General features: G+C 37.4%; 1 protein-coding gene across 1 annotated transcript in view; it reads right to left on the bottom strand.

The window, feature by feature from the left end:
* TNKS (tankyrase) overlaps positions 1–25,726 on the bottom strand; it is a 173,224-nt gene that overhangs the window by 127,038 nt on the left and 20,460 nt on the right. Inside the window, exon 2 of the mRNA XM_037055295.1 lies at positions 15,417–15,641. Within this exon, the coding sequence (XP_036911190.1) occupies positions 15,417–15,641 (225 nt within the window). The remainder of the gene's footprint in view (positions 1–15,416; positions 15,642–25,726) is intronic.

Here is a 25,726-nt window from a genome sequence, read left to right as displayed (position 1 = left end):
ATTTTTACTATAGTTTACAAAACGGCCTGTAAGGAATTGGGTAGAAAAAACTGGTTCTCTACCACAGACGGTGGGAGAATCTCTGCCAGGGCACCTGCAAAATTCTCTGGGCCTCGGTTCCCAGGTCTCTGAGGTGAAGGAGCTGGTCCAGGTACGTGATTTCTAGATGTCTAGGGGAGGCCTCAAACCCCTAATATGCTTTCAGAGTTATAGCCAAAAGCCTGAAGCACTGTGATCTAAGTTCTTAAAAAAAAAAGGTATCTTCTAATTCCAGAAGAACAGCACATATGTGAGGCAAAGGTAACAACAAAGGCTTTCAAGAACATCAGTATGTCCTTGAAGTGGTGGCACACAGGTCTCTTTTTTCTGGATGCTTCAATGTGTGCTTTCAAAGTTCTTAGCTACTGAAGGGAATAATAAAATGTGACTACTAATACATCACATAATTAGAAATTCATCTTTCAATATACATTGTCAGCACCCTAATCTAAAAGAGATCCTTCTTTTAAAGTAGCACAAATGTTGGAAGCAAAGTTCCCAAAACATACAAACATACAGAGTAAAGCCTGAAAGAGAAACAAGGAAATTAAAATCTGAGTAACATTCAGCATCTAAATTCAAAACTACTCCGGGCATTCGAAATCGCCTTGCTCCAATTAGGCCATCACCAGACCTCAAATCTCAAACAACTGGGCTACAGCCAGTTGTTCTACTGGCGTATCTCACATCCATTTGTCTCCTTTTGATGTGAGAAGGACTGAAAAAATATAGCAGCTGGTGCAAAAATAGATTGTTAAAACTAAGGTAGGATAACAATATTCAAAATGTCATTCTCAAAAGAGCTTATGGCAAGAAGGCCACGCGATTCTCCTATTTCTGGTGCCAATGCTCAGCTACAGTGAGCCGGACTCAGAAAGCACGCCTTCAGCCTGTGACCAACACAGCGGACGCTAAAACTGTTTCAGTTAATTCCTCAAAACTATTAAATTTAGGCATTCGCATCATTTTAATTCATACTTTTATATATGCAAAGCCTCATCCTGTTCAATTCCTAGAAATATACAAAGTGCAATATGATAAAATGCACTTAACTTACAGGAACATTATTAACTGATTTCATAAGACACATAAAAACAATGTGAGCTTCCCAAACTGAAGATGTAGCAAGTCTATTAAGTAAATGATCAAAATGGGTTTTTAGTATAGTTTTCACTTTAAAATATTGCCAGTTCTTTGTTATGTGAATTTTAGAGCTACATTAATGGTCTAAAACTGTTTCTCACCATCGACAATTTTAAAAGAAGCTGTATTTATGTTAAAATGTTTTCCAAGTATTTCAAAGTCATCTTACTCTTTAAGAGTACAGACATACTCATTTGACTGGATTTTAAAAATTGAATCACACAAAGGACCCAGTTCTACAGATATTTTACCAATTAAGATGATTTTTAAAGCAAAATATCAAGTGATCACTGTGCTACAGAAATTTGGGAAACGTCTTGGGCTTTCCACAAAATGCAGTGAAGCGTAACATCAAACCTCCAGAAGCTCAGGGTGATTTGCCAGCAGTAGAACTCTGCTGAAACAAGAAAAATATTTTTCAGGAGGAAGTGAAAATAACAACATTGCAGAGTCTTTGCAATGCCTATTAAACACAAAATTATTAGACTTATAAAGGAAAGGGGAAATGTGACCCACAGTCAAGAACAACAACGAAAAGCAGTCAAAACAAATCATATCCAAGATGGCCTAGATGTTGGACTTAAGAGAAAAAGACTTTAAAGCAACTATTATAAATAAGTTCAAATAATTAAAGTACTTGAAGGCATGAAGAAGAGAGAGAAATATTCTAAGAACCAAGTGGGAATTCTTGGCCTGAAAAGATAAAGGAATCACCCTACTTAAGATTTATTATAAAGCCATAGTAATTGAAAATGCGTTATTGCAATAAGAATAGATACTTAGAGCAATGGAACAGGAAATAGACCAACACAGGTATGGCCAATGGACTTTTTTGCAAAAGAGGCAACGTAATTCAATGGAAGAGAAAATAGCCTTTTCATCAAATCATGCCAAAACAACTGGTTATCTATACTAAAAAAAAAGAAAAGAAAAAAGAAAAACATAAAATTTGAGTCTTACTTTACACCATACAAACAAATTAAACTTTCAATCTGAAGGAGACAAACAATATCTCTCAAATTTTCATTCCTTGGGAAATTTACCAAATTATTTTTTAAAATTTAGTTTTGTTTTTCTTTGGGTTCAATAAATTATCCTATTAGCAACTATTCTTAATGACAGTATTCAATCACGTTTTTTTGTATCTCACCTCAGCTCCTGTCCCCCATGTTGAGGAGCATAAGATGCCTTTTTCTTTTAATATAATTCCTCCTCAGCTTTCACATCTCTCATTCCTAGTGGGTTACAATTTTCAGAAACAGCAACTATGATACATACATGCCCTTGGGCAGCTTGGAGAACTATTTGCTCATAATTAATTTGCTTTAAAAGACAATCATTATTCATACCTCTTCACTTTCTAACACTATACGCAGCCACGGCCAATCCCTAAAACTTTATATCCCCACTACTGAAATATTTGTGCGGAAAATGTCTGCTACACTATTAATTTTCCATTATCCTATCTGCAACATCTCCACTGACTAGGTTAAAACACCTAATTGCAATGGGAAAAAGGGCTGATTTCATGTGTTATCAAATCGGAATTTAAGTTTACAAAATTACAAAGGATGTAACACTAATCTGCATCGACGGTAACAAAAAGCAGCACACACGTGGTAAGTGCCACTCAGTCAGCCATTAGGCTTCCACTGAGAGAGAATACAAAATGGGATCTATGAGAACACGGCACTGCCCACCCACGGGAAAGGAGAGTGGAAGGAAACAAGCATTCACTGGGGCTCCTCCTGCTTTATTATTTTACTAACGTCATATAACCACCTGATGTAGTAGGTAGGATGTTCACTTTATAAATGAGAATATGAGGTTCAAAGAAACTAAATTATTTGTGCAAGATCAGTTTTTAAATCACAAAATGGAATTCATACTTAATTCTAAAGCTGAGCATTTACTTTCTGTCTTATCATTCTATACAAGTACAAGCCAAGGTCACCCCCAGAATCGTAAGATTCAGGTTTCTCCCCCATGTGAATTCTGAAAGGTATGCACTGGTCACAAACACCTTATCATGCCTCCTACAACCAATGTCCTCTTCCTTATCTCTCCCCAAACAACCCTCTGTAGGAAAGTGTGAAACCACAACTCGGGAAATGGCGTGGAGAACATCCACGACAGCCAGAGTTCCATTTCAGGCAACCTACCAGGATATCTCCACGTTCCCTGCTCTTGTTCCCTCAATCCTCATGCTTAAACACACTCTTTCAAAAGACCAACACTCAAAATTGTGCCCCAAACAGGCAAAATAAAATATATTCCCTCTATCGCCAGTCATGATTATTTACGTGACAGCAAATTTTGAAATTTTTAGGCTGGATACAAAACAAACATTTAGATACGCAGTGGGCTTTCTTCATGTCTTATTTATGTCTTCACATCTGAGGGCGGGACAAACAACTCAGTGAGCACTATTTCCTTCATCCTGGATTCTGTGTACAGATAGAGTCTAACACCCACCCCACTTAAAAAAGACAATAACAGATTCCAATAATCCGAAGAACAAAGAAAGTACATAATGTTTCTTTAAAGCCTGCAAATGCAATTATAGTACAACCTTCTACTTTGGTCAGCAGAGAAGGAGGAATGAGAGGACCCATAAGCCTTTGTCAACCTGGACCTGCCTCTGGAATCCCAGTGATCACAGCCCTGCACAAAGCGAGGACACAGTCCTAATGTGCAATGAGTTTCGGATGACATGATAACCATGAAAAGCGAGAACTCACTAGGCTGCAGGAGCCACGTAGCTCAAACACTAGTCCACACAACCCCAAACTTAGGCCAGGATCTCCCTGATACCCGTGGATTGTTCTCAACTACCACAGTTAGCCTAGAAGTAAATGCAAATGTATAAATAATTCCTTCAATGAACAGATTGAGACTTCCGCCAAGATGGAGTCATAGGCGGAAACACTGTGCCTTCTCCTACAACCAAGTTTGAATACAACAAAGGTTTAGTAAACAAAGACTCAGCCAAAGAACTGAAAATTGAACTATACCGAAGTCCGACGACAACGAACCGTTCCACCGGAACCAGTAAGAGGAGCGGTGCCAGCAGTGGAGCAGGGTCGGGCAGAAAGGATCCCCAGACCCAGGTGACCCAGGCGACCCAGGCACGCAGGCAGCCAGGGTAGCATCATAGACCCAGTGAGGGTGCGGGGCAGGCTGACCACAGTTGCACATTCTTGGGCAGATAAACCAGCAAAGGAGTGAGCAGTGAGACGGACCATGCGGGCCCCAGCGGCGGGAGGAGGCAGAGGGGAACGCCATTGCTTTCCTTTGACCCCGCCCCCACATACAGCGTCATAACCCTGCGACTGAGTTGCCCCGCCCTGGTGAACACCTAGGGCTCCGCTCCTCATATGTAACAGGCACATATAGACCAAAACATTATGGCTCAAGAAGAACTCAAAGCCCCAGAGCCAATAACTCTAAGTGAAAAAGAAATAGTGAACCTCTCAGATGCACAGTTCAAAACACTGGTCATCAGGATGCTCACAGAACTGGTTGATTATAGTCACAAATTAGAAGAACATATGAAGGCTAAACTAATTGAAATGAAGGGAGATGTCTAGGAAACCAATAGCGATGGGAAGGATAATGGGACTCAAATCAAGGGAGTGGACCAGAAGGAAGAACAAAACATCCAACCAGAAAAGAATAAAGAAACAAGAATTCAAAATATTGAGGAGAGGCTTAGGAACCTTCAAGACATCTTTAAACGTTCCAACATCCAAATTATAGGGGTACCAGAAAGGGAAAAGAAACAGCCACGAGTGGAAAACTTATTTGACAAATAATAAAGGAGAACTTTCCCAGTCTGGCAAAGGAAATAGACTTCCAGGAAATCCAGGAAGCACAGAGAGTTCCAAAGATATTGGACCCAGGAAGGAACACACCAAGGCACATCATAATTACACTGCCCAAGATTAAAATGAAGGAGAGAATCCTAGAAGCAGCAAGAGATAAGGGGACAGTAGGTACAATGTAGGTAGAAAATAGATAGGGGGGAGGGCAAGAATAGTAGGGGAAATATAGAATCTAAAGAACTTGAGACATGTGGTCATAAACTAAAGGGGGGAATGGTGGGGGAGGGGGCGTGCAGGGTGGAGGAGAATGAAGGGGGGAATAGAACAACAACTGTAAATAAAAAAAATAAAAAGATTAAAAAAACAGATGGAGCAACAAGCAAAGCCTTTTTATCACCTTACAAATGAATTTTTTGTTCCTGTTTTTTAACACCCCCCTCAAGTTAAGCATCTTTCACATATTTCTTAAGACCTTAGGCGAATAAAGTTACTCCTGCTGGTGCTTTTCTGGGAATGCTAATAAAATGCAATGTACAGACATAAAACTCAACATACACACTTGCCACCATCATCCAGAACGCCGACTGAAGGAGCCCCGAATTTATCAGGTAAATACACAAATGCTCTAACCTTCTTGAAAACTGCAGAATCGGGTCAGTTATCAAGATAACGGTGCTCAGTGCCAGTGGGGTCATTTCAGAGGGAAAAGAATCACTGTTATTTTTCTCTTCTCCTTTTTAAATATACAGTTGTGGATTTTTACCAACTTTAACTTTTTTATGAAAATGCTACACTGAGAATTTTTTTAAAAGATTGCTATTTAGTTTTTAGATGAAAAATTACTGTTAAAATGCAAAAGGGAGGTATTGTGGCAGGAAAAGGGAAATGAAACAATAATGAAATAAAAGCAAATGAATACAATTCTCAAGATTCTGCTGAATTTTCAATGAAATTTGCAAAAGGTAAGGAAGGTATGGGAAATGACTTTTCTTAACCTAGCAAATTCGTGAATGACATATGATAATGTGACAGAGCAAATAATCCGAACCCTGACCCTGACCCTCAAATCAAAAGCCCCAATTCTTACCCCTGGCTCATGTAGCTCAGTGGATTGAGCTCGGGCTGTAAATCAAAGGGTCACCAGTTCTATTCCCAGTGAGTGCACATGCCTGGGTCTCAGGCCAGGTCCCCAGTGGGGGCCATGTGAGAAGCAACAACACATGTTGATGTTTCTCTCCCTCTCTTTCTCCCTCCCTTCCCTTCTGTCTAAAAATAAATAAATAAAATATTTTTTTTTAAAAAAGCTCTAATTCTGGGTTCTCTAACAGCAACAATTTCTCTAATTCTGATTAAGAAGCTGCGGCTTTCCAGAATTTATCCTGATTAAGGTTTAAACATATATTTAATGACAGGGATATTCCCTACAGTGTTTATAAAACAATAAAGAAAAAAATCAGAAACAGTCTGAATGGCCTAAAGTGGGTCACTAGTTAAAAAAAAAATAGTTATTTCTAATGTAATTCTTCACAGCACTTAAAATGAGATTAGACACAAAAATATTCACTGATAATGAAGTATGTTCTCAACACAATGTGAAAAAATGAGAAACAAATAGTATGCATAGAATGACCTTGGTTTTATTTTAAAACGGACTGTGTACACAGGTACAAATGAATCTCATGGCACTGCACAACAGGACTTTCTATAATGATGGAGATTTCTCTGTCTAACCTCTGTAATAAGATAACCAAGAGCTACATGTGGTAATTAAGCCCTTGGAATGTGGCTAGTGTTACTGAAGAACTAAATTTTTAATTTTAAAAATTTCAACTAATTTTCATTTAATGACTATCAAATTGGATAGGATGCTGTATGTCTAAACAGACATATAACATGTAAAAGTTGTATTTTCTTATTTTTCCCTAATGAACATCTATTACTTGTAATAATACTGTTAAGACAGAAGCAGAAAACTGTTCATCTCCACTATACTGCATTTAAAATCACAGGAGGTAAGAACACACCAGCAGGGGTCCAACACTGGCCCCACCCTCCACCCCCACCCCCCTCCCAGGCTACTCCAAGTTCTAGGACTTCTAATTTATCCAAGGACAAATAACCCTTGGAGTGATCAAGGTGACTTACATCAGCACAGAGTTTGGAGAAAGAAGGTAAATAGATCTTTCTAGACAGCAGGTATATAAAACGGATTTACAAGGAAATTATGAAAGGGATGTTACTTTAAGACTAAGTTATAAAAATTAAAACTTGGTTTAAGTTTTAGCAGATAGATTATTTTAAGGTTTTGATTTTTACTTTTACTATTTTTTGTAAAGCTAGGTAAAGATAATCTATCACTGTAAACTAGCTGAAATTTTAAAATTTAAATATTAGATGATCTAAAAAGCTAAACTAAGAATAAAGAACAATTTGACAGACTTAAAGAATGAACTGTTTATGCTTAAATAAATGTACTATTTAAATCCCACTAAGCAGAGAGAACTTTGAGTTCTTAAGCAAGAAAACATTTCTATTGTGACAACCCTGTATTAGCTCTGCACACTTGAGCATGCAGCTTTCTCCTTTCTTTACTGGTGAATGGGAGGGACTCTGCATCATTGCCTCATGCACAGGACAAAAGTATTAGTGAAATTATTTGGCTGAGTACTTTGGGCAGTATTATGGGAAAACATTTATTGTGTGTCATCTATCCACAGCAATTTTGGGTAAATTTACAAGCGTCACCTTGTTCTCTCTTTTTCCTCCCTACCTCACTCAACTCCTCAGTTCTTGCCAGGAGCAACTCATGGGTTTAATCTTTAAGTAACAATAAAAAATGTTTGTCCATTCTATTAAAAAAAAATCCACGGTAGCCCTGGCTGGTATGGCTCAGTGGACTGAGCATGGGCCAGCAAACTGAGAGGTTGCCGGTTCCATTCCCAGTCAGGACACATGTCTGGGTTGCAGGCCAGGTCCCCCCAGTTGGGGGCGTGTGAAAGGCATCCTATCAATGTATGCATCACACATTGATGTTTCTCTCCCTCTCTTTCTTTCTCCCTTCCTCTCTCTAAAAATAAATAAACAAAATCTTTTAAAAAATCTACTGCAAACAGAAGTCAATGCATGATTGTTGAATCAATGCACTGTAACACTTGCAATTGTTAACACTGACTTCTGGTCAATGCATGTAATCAGAAGTCAATGCATAATCATTGAATATTAATTCAACAATTGAAGAATAGCAATGATTTGACAAATGGCAGATAATGAAACACAATTTATATCTGAGTATAAAACGTGTTTTACATTTGTATATGAGTATGGGAGTGTTGGACATACAGAATTCATATCACTTTAAAAAAACCTCAGAATATCACCTAAGCAAGAAGTAGAAAATTACTTAGCTTCCTTATCTACACTAACACAGACTAATGAAAACAAACAGAGAGATAGAACTGAGTAGCCATCTTGTGAACTTGTCAATCCATGTACATTTCTTGAGTACACAACTAGATATCAGTGAGAGACCATGAGAATACAAAAATGAGTAAGATTATTGTTACTTCCCTACTACAGAGAACTAACAATCGACCAGGCAAAAAGAAACAAGTAAGATCTAAGCAGAACATGATAGGGGCATGTAACAAGGCACTGATCTGGAGCATGTTCTAGTTCACACTTAACCTGACTCAGATTGAGAGACTGTCTCAATACTGTGGAACTACGGAAAGCTATGAAAATCCCACCAAAGTCAATGATGTGAAGAAATAGGTCAAAGAACATCTTTGTGTCTTTTGATCTCAGAAAGCAAAGAGAAAACATAAATCAAAAAAAGTTTAACTATTAGGAATTAATGAGTGCTCCTTTATGGAATAATCAGCAATTAGCATTAAAAATAACCTATTTCCCTAAATGCTAAAAACAGCCTTCCAAACTGGAGGGCAAATAATGTTATCTTAGAAATAACTATGCATTTTAGGTAATTATTTTCTAATTAAACAAGGTCTACCTGGTCTTCCCCCTTAAATTTTAAAAAATAAACCACACAATATATTCTACTTTTAATCATAAAGTAGCTTATTTTTTCATTTTAATTAAAAAAATACATCCTAAACAAGATGTTATAAGGTACTTCAGAGACCCTTAACCAAAACTTGCTTTCTTGCATTTCTGAATGTAATTAAAACCATAATCTTATTTCACTAGAAACTGTTTTTAACCTAAAAATAATGATCTAATAGAGATCTTATTATTTCAGTGGTGGGGTACCAAACACATTTGTATTTTAACTGATAGACTGGATTTCACCAAAATTAAAAACCTTCGTTTGTGTGAAGATAGCACTAAGAAAACAAAAGTCAAAGTCCAGACTGGGAGAAACCATTTCCAACACACACATCTAACAAAAACCCGTGCCCATTCAACACACTCGCGACTCAATGATAATACCCAAAGAAGGTCAACACACCTGAACTGAGACAGCCCATAGAATATACACAAATAACCAGTAAGTACCTAAGAATATGCTCAGAATACTCAGGCATCAGAGCTCCTGCATCAAGTTCAACATACAAGTATAATTCTACTCAGCAACTGCACTCTTAGGCATGCACTCAAGAGAAATGAAACAATATCAAACAATAACCAAGACCTAAAAACCAATGTTCGTAGAGGCCTTCTTCGTATCCATCAGAACTGAAAACAGCCCGATGTCCGCCAACTGTGCTACCCCCATATGAACACCGTAGGAGAACAAACAGGGATGAACGGCTGACGTGCACACTACCACCCACTGACGCTTTAGCTTAAACAGATCCAGAGGAAAAAAGACTCAAACAACTAGAATCACACATGAAAGGGGTACATGAAAACCAAGTTTACAGAAACAAAAAAGATTATAAAGGAATGTTATGAAAAACTATGGAAAAGCTGAACAGGCAGAAGAATGAAGCCAGACCCCTTATTTCACATCACAGACAAATATTAACTACATGTGGATGGAAGGTCTAAAAATAGAGCTAAAACTATAAAACTCTCAGAAAAAAACACACAGGGTTAAATCTTCATAACCTGGGACCAGGCCCTGGATTCTCAAACTGATGACATCAAGCAAAACTAAAGAAGCAAAAGCAGCCTTTTTAATGCTATTAATCGAATTACCAAAACTAAACACTTCTTTCTTCAAAGGCCATCAATCAAGAAAGTAGTAAGACAATATAGAATGGGAGAAAATATTTGCAAATCATTTACCTGGTAAGAAACTTATATCTAGAATATAATTTTTAAAAAACTCTTACAACTCAGTAACAAAAAGACAACCTATTTTAAAACACTGACAAAGTACAGAAATAGACATTTCTCAAAAAAATGTATACAAATGACCACAAAAGAGGACAAGAAACAGTGCCTGACCACCTCACTCATCAGGAAAACACAGAGCAGAAGCACGGGGGCGGGGGGGATTCTGGCACTGCGCACGCACCTCACTCGGAACAGACCTGCCCGCGCCTTTCACGGGGGACACACTGGAAATCAGGGGGGAAGGGGTCTTGTGTTTCTCTTGAGGCAGAGTGGGAAAGAGTACAGAGAATCGCAAACAAGCAAACAAATACATAATGAAACATAATTACACGAATATATCATTTCAGGTAATAAGCGCTATAAAGAGAGCCCAGACAAGCAGGGCAGGTTAAGCATTTATGATAGCACGATCTACACAGAAATCCCACTAAGGTGCTTCACTTGCATTCTCTCATCTAATCCTCTTAACACCTACATGAAGTACAGTTATAACCCACATTTTAATAATTAGAGAGAACAAGCAAATTGCTCAAAGACTTGGGACTCTTTGATTCTAAGCAGTATGACATAACGTTATTGAGTGTGGAAATGAAGCTATTTTTTTAAGTTCTAATTGTTAGATTTTAAGTGGCAGTTTGAATTTTGGGCTCCCAAGTAAGGATCCCCTTAGTCTCCCCATAGAAGACAAAGGAAACCCAGAATTACCTGAACTCGAAGAGAAAGAAAGTAAGTGGCAGAAACTTTGCTTTCCTGAAATAGCGCCACTGGCTCCATTCAGTCTTACACCCGAAAAGCTGAAGAACTGCTCTTTATCAAGACAGTTACAGTTTAAGGCTTTTCTTCCAGGAGTCTCTTAGAAGGCATTCGCCGTCTCCAGCTCTCCCAGTTGGGATGGAAACCCTCCCGCCTCCTTTGTGCCCTCTACCAGTCTACCAGGCGACTTCCTCTTTCTACAGGGAAAAGCCATACACCTCCCACAGAGTGTCTTGTCGTGGAGGCGCCACGGACCTCCATCAGCCTTTTTGACCTGAAGACCTGGGCTTTTCTCTGCTTATCATTTGTTTAATTGTTATTAATCTCTTCCATCAGTTACTTTTTCCCTCTGGAACTCCTATCCATGTGTAAGGCTTTAAAATAAAAAAATTTAGGTTTAGATTTCTTAGGTTTGCTTACCTTTTCCTTCATGATTCCCATGTGCTAACATATGAGAATCACATGTGCTGGGGAATATTTCTCCATATGATTTTCCAGACTACTAATATTATGTACTTTCTTTAACTCACCTACTGAATTTTTTACTTTAGAAAACAATTGGATGTACCCAGGAAGCTTCTTCCATAGTACCGTTAGTTTCCCTGGGGGGGGCCTTTTCATTTTGATCTGTCCATTCAGGTGTTCAACCTGGCCCCTTAAAGCAGTCCTGGGTGTGTGTTCTCCTCGTCAATCTTCCTCTCTGGCTGACAAAGGCTGTGAGTGTTGCTGGGCTTTCTGGACTTCAGGTCTAGATGCTGGGGTATTCTAAACACTGAAAACCCCACAGGTGTTAAAAGACCAAGCTTCTCGATTGTTCTTTGGGATTGTTTGCTGTGGAAACCAGCAAGCTCTCTGTTTCCCACTGAGGAACCCAGAAATGTCCAAAGAAAACACGCTCTGTCCTCTTCTCCCTCAGGAATCACAGAGTACAAGGAGAGATGGGAGTGTGGTATACACACAGTCTGAAGGCAGTGGGAATTTTTATATAAAGACTCGAGATTTCTTTATTTGTTTAAAGGTCCCATAATAGAACGTCCATTTAGTTATCTTTTAAGATCTCTGCATCAGTTCCATGCATTTGGAAATATCAGAAACCAGCTGTGTCTATCTAATCAGAACTGACAGGAGTGTGGAAGACCAATCTCAGAAAATAAATTAAAAGCTATAGAGCAAGTAGAAAGGAGCACATTCTTTTAGCAGGAACAGTATGGGCAGGCCACTGCCAACACTTGCGTAAAAAACCTGCTTCTGTAAATGATTCCTTAATACGTCTAAGACTCTGTACTGGAACGTCCACACCACGGAAGGGTGTTCTGATGGACCAGGCCCAGGCCTTCCTGACCACCAGGGGCAGAAAGAAGGCAGGTCTGCGTGCCCAGGCTCTGCGGTTCCCCCACAATGATGGCTCATCGTCTCAAATCTCCAAAGTCAGAGAAGAAGATGGATACTAATCAGCCGAATTTAAGAAGACAAAAAAGAAAAAATAGTAACACATGTCCATTATAACTCCCAGATCTTATATCAAATAATTTTGTGACAGATATATCTACAATTCGCTTTTAAAATGGAATTTGAAAGCAGTAACACCCAGAGAGTCGCAGAAAATTGTGACATATTTTCAGAAAAGACATTATATCTGGGAGTGGGAGAAATGGATACAATCAGAAGGCAGAAAATGTTGATTTTTAAAATAAATTAGATTTGTTAAATACGATCTAAAATTACATCATCAACTTTGCCATAATGAACTCCAGCATTTAGAGTATTTTTGAAAAATAATCTCAGGCTATATTTTGGTCTTTTTGATGGTAACTAAATAGCATCTATGAAAGTAACATGGCTTCTTAGACTTTTAAACTGGTATTTTAAAAAAATGTCAATAAAGGGTAAACGAGAAACTAGGAAGTCTGCATCACACAGCAGTAATAATTTAGGTTGAGATTTTAGCCATAATAACAGTAATAATAACAATCGGTATTTATTTAATGTGCACCAAACCAGGTACTCTAAGTACTCTCCTTTACATCTACCATCACGCTGACCCTCCCAAGGGCCGAGTGAAGTATGAATGGTATTCCCGTCTCACACGCAACGGAACCCAGGGGTTAAGGAAGCAGCCCCCGATCTCAAACACGGCTCGTAGCTGGTGGGGCCAGGACATGAGTCCAGAACACTGTGCTTTGCAGCAATCCACCCTGCCAATGGCAATGTGGCTTGACTCTGCCTTTATAAATACTAAATGTATTCACTACTCCGTACAGAGATGTGCTTCATCTAAAAATAACCAACCCAGCATTTTACCATGTAATTGAAAACCTTTTTAAAATGAAGTTTGCATAGTAATCTCTCAAAAATCATTATTCACGTGAAAAGGGTACAGGGCACAAGGCTTTCAGTTCTTTTATCCAGTTGTCCCAACGTGGAAATATGCCTGATAGAAACATTTCAGGGTTCCTAATTACACTCAAATTCAGAAAATATGATGCATAAGCTACCAGAGGTTTCAGTGCACCTAAGGATAAAATTCATAGGTTCCTGAAAGCTAATTAAGTGTGCAGAAGGGTCTACAACCATTCTTGTTTCCCATGATAATGGTGTCACATGCTTTAATAGTAGGTAGAGCCTCAATTTTATTTTGATTATGTTTCAAAAGAGCCCTTCTTCCCTCGACTTTTACAACATGGCATAAGAACTTACAAGAAGGAGGGCAGTATGTGCCAAAGCCTGCTGAGGGCTGCAGGCCGAGAGGGCTGTGGGAACCCACCCTTTAAAAATTCAAATCCCACCTCTCGTCCTCTATTTCAACAGGACTGGGGTAAAAGGAACATATATGTTACATACTTTGGAAGTGGGATCAGGAGAAGGAAAAGAAGAGGCATATTAATTTCAATAAGATATTAAAAGCACTAATAGAATGAAAAATTCAGAGAGATACAGATAAGAAAATAGAACACTGAAACACAGAAAGGAGAATATTGCAAGAAGGTGAAAACTGTATAAAATTCGATGACTAAGGACAGAAAACTCCAACGTATATAACAAGGTAAAGTAATGAGGGATGGAGGTAAGGAAGTTGAAAGTCTGGAAGATTAGATAAGAATACAAATCAAGTCCCACTGTAGTTATTACACAGTAACTTACCACAAATAACTTAATGTCAAGCTTTTCAGAGCAATATAAGGACTTGGTCCAAGATGTGGTTATTTCAGTGAGAGACTTAGGAGTCAAGGGGAGAATCCACTGACATGGAAAATGTCAATGATCAAAAAGGACAGGGCATCCCAATGGTCATGCCAATGGATGTTAGCGTGACAAAGGATAATGACAGAAATGTGATAGACACATTGTATGTGAAGCATTGCAATAATCTGGGAAAGACTGAGAAATGTTAAAGGATGTAAAAATGGCTATTAAGAGGAAGAAAATCTTAATGGCACCAATATTCTATCTTTGAAAATGATATGTATATTTGAGTTTTATTATAAAGATAACTAACTAAATCATCCAGGCAGACAATTATGGAAACCAACTTGCCGTGGGCTAAACAAACACCCACCACCTTGAGTTTGAAGATACAGATGATACAATGCAAGAGAAACTATGAAGCTTGCATAGAAGCTTGTTTTAGGTTTTTAAAATGAAAAATTTTATTCAATAAAGCAAAATCTATATTGTATATATATTAGAGAGCTAAAAGAGAAAGCAATGCTGATTAAATACAGTTGCATATAATCTCAATATTTACAATGGTTGAAAAGTTCAATTCTGTTCGAAACTGCTTTTCCTCTAGACGGTGGCACATGATGAAAATACTAAGCTCTGAACTCCTGCATCTGAACCACTCACTCAAAGCTTTCCAGTCCTAATAAAATAGCTGGTGTTCAATTTTAGCAACATAAAGAGAAAGGCTTTGCGTTAGTACTAGATAACTTTCCTTGAATCAAACTAAAGCTTCCAAATATGCCATCAAATTCAGTTAAGAATTTTTGCTTTATAATGGCTCTCACTGATGCTAGGATAGAACATTTGCTGTCTCTCAGAGACTGTATATTAACTAAATTTGGTAACAGTAATCTATCAAAATTTAGTTCCACACCAGTTAGCATTGGACTTGCATTTGGAGAGTTAATTATGAATCTTATTCTTAACCAACTTTAGATTACCATTGCTTTATTTCGCTTTTGATGGAAAAACAATTGCTTCTATAGTAAGAGGTAATAAAACCCTCTCTAGTTATTATTCTAAGAGAACACTGCTTCACCACAATAAAAATACATGAGAAGACAGTAACCTTTATTTAGGATTTTATACAGTCGGGTTGATCTCCTCATGTAGATATCCTCAAATAACACTTACCAATACACACATCGATTTTCCCTTTAATAGCAGCTTCATGTAGAGGAGTGTAGTTCCAGTTATCCTTGGCATTCGGATCAGCTCCTTGGCACAGTAACAGACTCACAACCTCAGCATGGCCGAAGGAGCAGGCGTTATGAAGTGGGATGAGACCTCCGTCATCACGGGCATGCACGTTAGCACCCATCTGGAGTAAATGTTCTACCACATCCTTCCTTCCAAAACCTAAAAATAAACAGGGAAGGTATCTTATACATCAAATCAATTTTGTAAAAAGACCCAGTAGAATTTCTTTAACAGTATAGACAAATAAGAACTGAAGTACTACCTCCTAAAAAGGTTAAAAAAAAGCTAACATTCAAATGGGCTCCCATTTCACAAAACTTAGAACTGACAAAGCTCTTTCTTTAGACTTGGGCAGTACACTCAAAAGTATACATATATTTATTCAATACCTCTACCTGCTGGACAACAGTGACAGACGAGGCTCCTGCCCAAGGCATTCACTTTCCCCTTTTGTCATGCTTCACAAGACAAAATCAAACATATAAAATCCACCTCCGTATTTTAAGAGATAAAGGTTATTTAAATACTACTGAAAACCAAATCACAAGACTCAGCATTACATTAGGGAAACTGGAGAAAAATGTATGGGTGCCAGAAATATGCAGTGATAGTCTGTTTACAAGTTATTTAAAAAGGAAGAACTAAAGATAATACCAAAATATCTCCTCTTAGGGCTAGTGGCCAAACTGAATGAAATAGATGGTTTAGTGAAACAATTCCATTTTGGATTTATTGAGTCTGAGGAAACAATACAAGAAATGAATGGGAATACAGGCATTTGAAAATACATAACCAGAACACTAGTAAGAAGTATCACAATTTTTAGACAGAAAAAGGGAGCGGGGAGAGCAGGACTTGACCTGAGGCAGCATGAGGACCAGGTGAGCACTGAGAAAAGTATGAAATACCATGAAAGGATGACATGATGGAAGTCAGAAGGCAGCAACATCAGGCAGAGTCCAGCGCAACGAGGATTTGAGTGAGATCAGCAGAGAAGGGAAAAAACAGCCAATGACAATTTTAAATTAATTATATTACAGGGATGAAATTACAAGCTACACTGCAATGGGTTAAAAAAAACTACAAATGTAGAATCTAAAGAACTTGTGACACGTGGACGTAACCAAAGGGGGGAATGGTGGGGGAGGGTTGTACAGGGTGGAGAGGAATGAAGGGGGGTAGATAAGACAACTATAATGGCATAATCAATAAAATATATTTTTAAAAAACTACAAATATTAGCATTTTTAGCCTTACCAGCTAAACCTTTATTAATGATTCTTCCCTATTTAAAATTTTACTAGGTCTTACTGGCTAGGTATCAGTACCTCCATGCTATTACTTACTATGTAATATTGTTAGAAAATAGCATCTTAAATAAAACAAAAAAACAGTAAAAGAGTCGTATCTTCTTCCATTTTATGCATACACAAACTAAGTAATTGTGTGGAAAACAGAAAATTTTAAAAATGTATTTCAACATGTATTCTACACACTACTGTAAAAAGTCACCCAAGTAAAAGTTCCCATCGATACACATCAAAGTGAGAATTAGGTTTCCATAGCAAATACCCTTCAAATCAAGCTGAAATTTTGGGGAGCGAATACAAGACTTGGAAGAGAGGGGAGGAGACAGACTCCCCATAAACATATAAAATCCATCTCTGTATTTATTTGGAAGCGTGCTCGAGACTGTCAGAACGGAGGGGAGGAACTCTCGACAACAAAAGGAGCGGAAAGGTGTCTTAGAGGGTGTTTCCACAAGGAACGAATGCATGTTGGGCGTGTGTCGTACTTCACGACACACCTAAGAAAGAGCTCAGTAAATGACAGCTAGTTACCATCACTATTTTTATTGTTGTCAAGAGAAAGGCATGTGCACTGAGCAGAAAGATTTCTTCTGTCAAAGTTGAATGATACCTGTGTACACCTCCCTGATGGGAGGTCTTTCCAGCACATACTGTGCGTTGGTAGAAATCAGAGTTTCACATTGTCTTAATTCTTAGTGACAGTTGCTGGAGGAGAGAGGGATAGTTCACTGGTTGTTCTTCTGCACTTTATAAAGTTGAGCCCATAAATATGTTTAAGCAGCAACGTTGTTGCTTTTCAAAGCATGAATTAGCTCTTTTTTAAACACGTGCCAGCCGGATGGAACGGGACACTGAGGGTCTGGTCTGAACTGTGTGTGTCTGGGATGTTTCACATAAGGATGTCTTCCTGAGAGTAAGTTAGTGATGAGTCACTTCGAATTCTAAGTAGTGCTTTGAACCTATCTCATTTATTTATTTATTTTTGGCTCTTTAAACCCAAATAAGCAAATCAATTATAGAGATAATTATGACCACACACTTTGGTTGTGAAACAAAGGCCTTATATAACCATCAGAAATAATGGATTCTCTTTCTGTGTGAACAATAATGTGTAAGCATTTAACATTGATAGAATGATGAACGACTTTGCTTTGTACTCAGCAGAACAGGGAGAGTGTATGTTGAATAAACTTTAACAAAACCTCTGACTGAATAATGAATTTTAATAACTCAAAACAATAGGAAGAGATGACTTTGTAATTGCCACGTAAAATGGCAACTTTTCACCTCCTTTTATAAATTTGTGTGTGCATACACATACATATATTTTATACAAAAATTGTTTTTATAAAAGTTAAAACAGAAACATTTCATAATTCTACTAGTGATTTAGTCTCTTTTTCTATCCATCTATACTTCCGGTATACATATTTTTCTCCTATATTTTATGTTTTTATTCTGAAAGACTGATTAGTCTAAAAAACAAGTTGCTATGCTTTTGAATGTTATACAGCAGTGGGCAAAAGTAGGTTTACAGTTATGCATGTAAAACATTTCATTCTTATATTACTATTTATTAGTTATTACATTATTTATTTGTATTACAACTATAAATCTACTTTTGGCTGCCCTACAAAATATTCTGTTTTTTTCTTGTGTATATGGTTTTCCCCCCTTTTGGTGATTTTTAAAAATTACAGTAAAAAATATATATTTTTTAAATGTTAAAATTTTGCTTAAAACTAAATTGGTAGTTTTAGCCATTTTAAATCTAAAATTTAGTGGCATTAGTACATTCATAATGTTCTATCATATCCTTTAATACAGGGCAATGTATTATATGAAAACCATCATTTATTTAACAGAGCCTTTATTTTTGGACATCTAAATTCTTTCCATAGTTTCCTGTAAATGACAAATATTCTTGATGCAAAGTCTTTGTTCATATATGAAATGTTTAAATGCTAAAATTTGAAGTGATATTGTTGAGTCATAGGGTATATGTGCTTAAGCCTATATTGAAGATAATGCCACACTTATCCTAAAATGTTTATACATTATCATTATCGGTGTGGGCACAATTCAGTTACACTACATTCTTTCTGATACTGAGCATTTTTGTTTCATTTTCTATTTTACATAAAAAAGTTTTAGTAAAACTTTAATGTTTTGCTTCAAGTTATAATGCTTGTTTTTTAATATGCATTTTTACATATAAATTGAATATGCAATGCAACTGATGAGTTATAAAGTACCTTAATTTAACTTTGCTTGTTAGGGAAGAAAGGACATTTGTTCTCAAACATTGTTAATGCATTATTTAGGGAACTATGAATTTATACTCAGGCTTTACTCAGATTTATAAAGAAGGAGGTCATTAAATCTTCATGAGGAAAGAAAGCACCTGTGGCCCAGGGGAAGCCTGGGGCCGTGAGAGGTGAGAACAAGGACAGTGAAGTTAGAGAATTAAACAGAACCAACATCTATAAAGTTCTGCAGATATTAAAAAACAAAAAACAGGCCATGCTAATGTAACAGAACATGCTAGTGTAACAGCAAGATAGTTACATTAGCATGTTCCCTACACTTCTGGTGTTCCAGTTACTAATAAAAAATTGACCTATTTTCACCCCAAAATTTCAGCTTAATTTGAAGGGCATTTTATATGGAAACCTAATTCTCACTTTGTTATGTATCAGTGGGAACTTATCTTTTACATGGGTGACTTTTTACAGTAGATAGGGTGTAGAACATATGTTGAAACACATTTTAAAAATTTTGTTTTTCACACAATTATTTAGTTTGTGTATGCATAAAATGGAGGAAGATATGATTCTTTTACTGCTTTTTAGTTTTATTTAAGATGCTATTTTCTAACAATATTACATAGCAAGTAATAGCATGGAGGTACTGATACCTAACCAATAAGACCTAATACAATTTACAGTAGGGAAGAATCATTAATAAAGATTTAGCTTGTAAGGCTAAAAATGCTAATATTTGCAATTTTTTTTAACCTATTACAATGTAGCTTGTAATTTCAACCTTGTAATACAATTAATTTAAAATTGTCATTGGCTGTTTTTTTCCCTTCTCTGCTGATCTCAGTCAAATCCTCGTTGCGCTGGACTCTGCCTGATGTTGCTGCCTTCTGACTTCCATCATGTCATCCTTTCATGGTATTTCATACTTTTCTCAGTGCTCACCTGGTCCTCATGCTGCCTCAGGTCAAGTCCTGCTCTCCCCGCTCCCTTTTTCTGTCTAAAAATTGTGATACTTCTTACTAGTGTTCTGGTTATGTATTTTCAAATGCCAGCATTCCCATTTGTTCATATAACCTTCGCCCTGGTCTCTTTCCACTGTCACATCTGCTGCCCTACAGTTCATCCTTTCAGAGCAGGCAGAGTGGTCTTTTCAGGGCATAGAGCCTGGCTTGAGATTCTGCAATGGGTTCCCAGGACATAGTAAAATATTAATACAAACTTCTATGACCTACAAGGCTTTATGTGAGCTGGCCCTCGTTACCTCTACTGCCTCCCATGAAGTTTCACTCACGCGTTCACTTTCTAGTCCCAAAGTCCTTTCAGCCTAAGGGACTTTGCACTTACTGTGTGTTCTGCCTGACGACCTGGGACCCAGACCCTCACATGTCTAGCTCCGTCTTTCATCCAATTCTCAGCTCAAAGATAAAGCAACCCAGAGACAGTCTGGCCACCCAACCTATCTTTAAAGTCACTCACACTCACACACACTTTCCCATCATTGTTTTCAGTATCATTCAGTTATACTTTCCTTCTGTACTTAATCACTACCTGAAAATGCCTCGTTCATTTATTTGAGCATTTGTCTTTTGTGTCTCTCCCCTTCCAAGCTGTTCCATGAAAAGAGGTACCCTGATGGTCTCAGGAGCTGTTTGTATCTCCAGCACCTAGAACAGTGCCTGGCACGCACTCAACAAAGTGTTTGCTGACTACAAGGATATGAGAGTATACATAATGTTCACTTCATGAAAAGTAGACCAGAATAGTAAGTAAGCAGCTTTTAATTTTATATTTTTAAAGTACAAAAAGAAAACAGATTTAAAGGTTTTCTGACTATGAAAATATCAGAAATATTGAAAGAAAATCAGACAGCTACCATGAATATTTTGATGATTAAACTTCCACCTCTTTCTTTGTCCAAAATGTCCTCTAACACAGTCTATCAATTTCCATTTTCAAGCAAAATGCTTGAGAATACTCATTTCCTTATCCTGAGTAATGTAATTTATTCTTTAAAAGAAGAGGCAAAAAGTAAGAATGTTATTTACAGTTTTGGTTCAGATATTTGCATTTCTCTTTTGCAAATGAAATAATAAATACAACTGAATCTCTTAATCCTAGTTATCTTTCTTGTCCAGACATACCATTACATCAGTCAACGTTTTTACACCTCAGCATATTTTTATACTTTTCATGTTTTTAAGCACATTAAGTTTACATATTTATAAATACTGCCTAATTATATTTACATTTTCTATGTATTTCATATTAATATATTTGTACATTATACACTGCACAGTTCATGTTATTAGAATATAGTACATACTCATATTACATCAATATCATTCGTTCAACCTATATTGCTGACAGGCTTAACAGTTAGAACAAATCTCCCCAGGCTAACAGTTACAACAAATCTCCCCTCTTCTTTCTGGCGAACTCGGTTTTGCTCAGGAATCGGACAGAAAGTAATACGGTAAAAGAAGGTAACCTGTTCCCCAGTTCAGGGAGTGAATCCTGATTACTTTATACCAGAAAGGTGATTTGTTCCCCTCTATCTGTAACTAGCAATGAGACAGAAGGAAAAGTCTAGAAGCTTCTGGAAAGATTTTGCTCCCCACTAAGAGAGGGGATGTGGAAGACGAAGGCCCCTTTCTTCTCTCTCCCTTCTAGTTTTAGAAAATTCTCATACAAGGTTGACATTTGGAGCTGCTGATACCACGTTGGGAAGGTCAACAGAACGATGAAAACGCTGACATAGAAGCCTGCGATGTTCGCAGCTGAACCAACACTGAACTTCCTACCTCTAGATTGTCAAGCAGGAAACAAATGTCCTTGGCTTTAACTTTCTGTCAGATGAGTTTTGGAATACTTACACCTGAACCCATGCAAACTGACACAGTCATCTATTCGTGTTTCCTGACTATTCAAGTTTCACCTGTTAGCTACTGGTTCACCCAATTTTGTTTGTCTTTTTCTTATTGTTTCATGGGAGTTCTTTATATATTCTGAATACCAGTGCTGTGTTGGTTATATGCATTATAAATATATGTGTTCTCTCCGTTCACGGCTTGTCTTTAAACTGTTTACAATGTGATTTCATACAAATTTTAAACTTTAACAGAGCAGAATTTATCAGTCTTTCTCTGCAAGGTCTGTGCTTCCTTCATGATCTTTAAGACATCTGTCCCATTGCTACATTTCCTTCTAGGTTACTTTTACAATTTTGCTTTTCACGATTAGATCTTCAATCTACTTGTTAGATGTGAGTCAGGGACTTGCAGTGTTTTCCGTATCTTTTCTCTCTGGTCAGCTTACCTGTCTAATAGTTTACCTTCAAAGTCAGTCTAGACATTGAGTGGGGCAGTGTTAATCCATCCTGTTACTCTCCAAAAATTATTGTGGCTATTACTGCTTTTGGATGTTCAATATGAGTATCTAAAAGTTCCATGAAGAAACCTGTAAGAAACTGTTTTTAAAAACTCACTAATTAGAATTAATCCTGGAAAGCTGACAAATTTACAATACTGTCTTCTAATCCATGTATACAATATGCCTCTCCTTCAATTCTGGTCTGTTAACTTCTTCTATTTTGTGTTTTTCTCCATTAACATCCTGCACATATTTATGGTCTTATTGGGTATTTCAATGTTTTTGGTGCTTTGGGGATGGAGAGGGGGGTGGTACACTGGGGAGGTCAGGAAAGTCAGATCACACAGAACTTCTGAGTCCTAAGTAAGGAGTTCGGGTTTGAGCAGGGTTTGTCTGCTAGCTGATCCGGCTGGAGTACAGTGATGAGGTCAGAAAGATGGACACGGGCTAGGTCATCTAGGGCCTCTCTGTTAGGAACATATGGTACGGAACATACAATATGTATCAGTTAGGAACATATTCAGATGCAAATAACAGAATACTTAAAATGGTGAAGGCTTAAAGAAAATGTGGAGATTCACACTTATCTTGTCATAGCAAGCCAGGCTGACACAACAGTTCAACAACGGTATTAAGAGCTCTTTAAAAATCTTTCCACTTTGGCATCCTTACCATGTATGAGTTTTCTTCCACTTGCTTGTCACGTCTTCTTCACAAAAGAGAGCTACACCTCCTCTAAGCCTGACTTAATTCAGGTTCCATACAAGACAGGGGAGAGGGCAAAGGGAGGAAAAGGCTTTCTCTTGGCCTTGTTATTATTAAGGAAGCCTCTCCAGATACTTCCACCTACATCTACCTCATTAGCCAAAAATGTGTCAACGGCCCAGCTAACCAAAAAGTCTGAAATATGAAGTGTTTTACAGCTGGGCACACTGTTGCCTAAACAAAATTTAAGATCCAGGATTAAAATTAAGGGAGAAAATAAATTTTGGCTGGATGACCGACAGTACCTGCCAGAACTTTCTAAGTCATGAGTAAGAAGCTTGAGTTTTATTAAAAGTACTTAGGAAATCATAAGAGAAATTACTTAAAAATAGATTGGAGAGGGTCAAGAGCAAAATCAGAGAAAAAGGTTAAAAAACATTTGCCACAGTCTGGGCAAGAATTGATGGTAGCTTGGGATAGGACTCCGGCAGTGTACATGGGTCAGAAACAGAGAAAACTGGGACAGGTTTTAAAGGCAAAATGACTGACTTGCAAATTTCTGGCTTAAGCAACTCAGTTTATGGAGGTGCCATTTGGGGAAGGGTCAGAGCGAGAAAGTAGCGATAAAAAGTTCACCCTGATAAATTGTTCTTCTCCAACTACTCAACTAAGTAATATAAACCTATTTTGTAAATTCTAGCACCTTCTTTGTCCAGAAGAGTGTGTGAGAAAGAATTACATTATTTCACATATTCAAAGAAATTTTAAAATATACTATGTGGAAAGCATTGTTGCTGGCATTGTGAGAAAAAACAATGCATGGCATATAACCTAACCCCAATACACTTAACAGTTTTCCTTATTATAACGCTGGAGTTTCAAAATTAAGGCCATTTAAAAATGTTTCGATATCAAATGTAAAGCCATTGATATCTATTCACCAGGTCTGAGTTTAGAGACAGAAAGCTTTTGCTTACATTCAGCATTTCATTGCCTAAAATTAAAGCTCCAGAGGAACAACGCTGGCCAATATTAAATCTAGTAACTAACAACTACAACTTCTAAAATTTAATAAAAGAAGAAAACCCTAAAGTGTTTGCAGTATTTTAAAGTGATGTTTTTATTTATGGTAGTGAAGTCCCACCTTAAAGACATTTTTCACTCTGATTAAACTGTCAGCAAAGCCACCACCATGGTACATCATTTGAACTGCTAAATCTATTGGCCTGTACTTATCCACCCAATGAGAAAATGTATATTATCTCTTATATTTGGTTATCTTTAATTTTGCCCTTAAGTATAAAAATATTATACCCCAAAGATACTTAAAGTGAAAGTAAAATAAGTTTGGGATTGCCTGGGGAAAAAACTCATGAGGTCTTATACACATTAATCTACTTTCCAGATACAAAGGAAATCAGAGAAGGTAAGTTGGGAAAGATGAAAAAGGTACTTGGTGACTCAAGTGACTTGTTCATTCTCTCTAAAAACATTAGGAAAAACTAGAATCTGCCTGGCTGGTGTAGCTCAGTGGATTGAGCATGGGCCTGCGAACCACATGATCGCAGTTCCATTCCCAGTCAGGGCACATGCCTGGGTTGCAGGCCAGTCCCCAGCAGGGGACTCACAAGAGGCAACCATACATTGATATTTCTCTCCTTCCCTTCCCCTCTAAAAATAAATAAATATTAAAAAAAACTAGAATCTAAAATGTTAGAATGACCTACTTACTTTCTTAAGCATTATTAATTCACTTCCATTCAAATAAAACAAACAAAATAAAAATTCCTTTTTAACAATGACAAAATTAAGCTGACACATTTATGTAATAGCTATAAAATTTTTATAGTAATTTTTTTTTCCTGGCTAACAGACTCATCATTCACCCATTCAAGACTGGTAGTCCCAGATATCTGTGAGTATCTCTAAAGGTCCATTAAACACAGGAATTCATAATTTTTTTATAGAATGATTTTTAAAAATATTTTATTTATTTATTTTTAGAGAGAGGGGAAAGAAAGGAGAAAGAGTGGGAGAGAAACATCAATGTGTGGTTGCCTCTCATGTGTCCCCTACTGGGGACCTGGCCTGCAACCCAGGCATGTTCCCCGAACTGGGAATCGAACTGGTGACCCTTTGCTTCACAGGCCTGTGCTCAATCCACTGAGCTGCACCAGCCAGGGGAGGAATTCATAATTTTACTGAATTAATACTTTAATCAAACTTTTACCTTCTCTGATGTGCAGGAGGTAGCCTCAAAATTACAGAGGGACACCTAGCACAGCAGACCCACCTCAACATGATTTTCTACTAACTCTCTCGTACAGGCTTACCTTCTGAAGTCTTCTCAAGTACTCAATTTTACCGCACTTAATGGAGAAAAGTATATACCACAGTTTTTCGAACGTGGGGTTGGGGAAAATCTTGTGGCATTCTTTAAAAGGGGTTTTCCAAACACTGGGTTAAATTCGTGCAGCCTGATGCACACAGAACCACAGACACCCAGTAACGGCTTCCTACTAATTTTGTAATAAATGTTCTGTGACAAAGAGAAGTTCTTTTTCTCGTTAATAATCAAAGTCATTGTTGCTTCCTC

The sequence above is a fragment of the Sturnira hondurensis genome, unplaced genomic scaffold (genome assembly GCF_014824575.4).
Source record: "Sturnira hondurensis isolate 20B ecotype Veracruz unplaced genomic scaffold, ASM1482457v3 Scaffold0008640, whole genome shotgun sequence".
Classification (NCBI taxonomy): domain Eukaryota; kingdom Metazoa; phylum Chordata; class Mammalia; order Chiroptera; family Phyllostomidae; genus Sturnira; species Sturnira hondurensis.
This window is presented reverse-complemented; position numbering and strand designations above follow the sequence as displayed.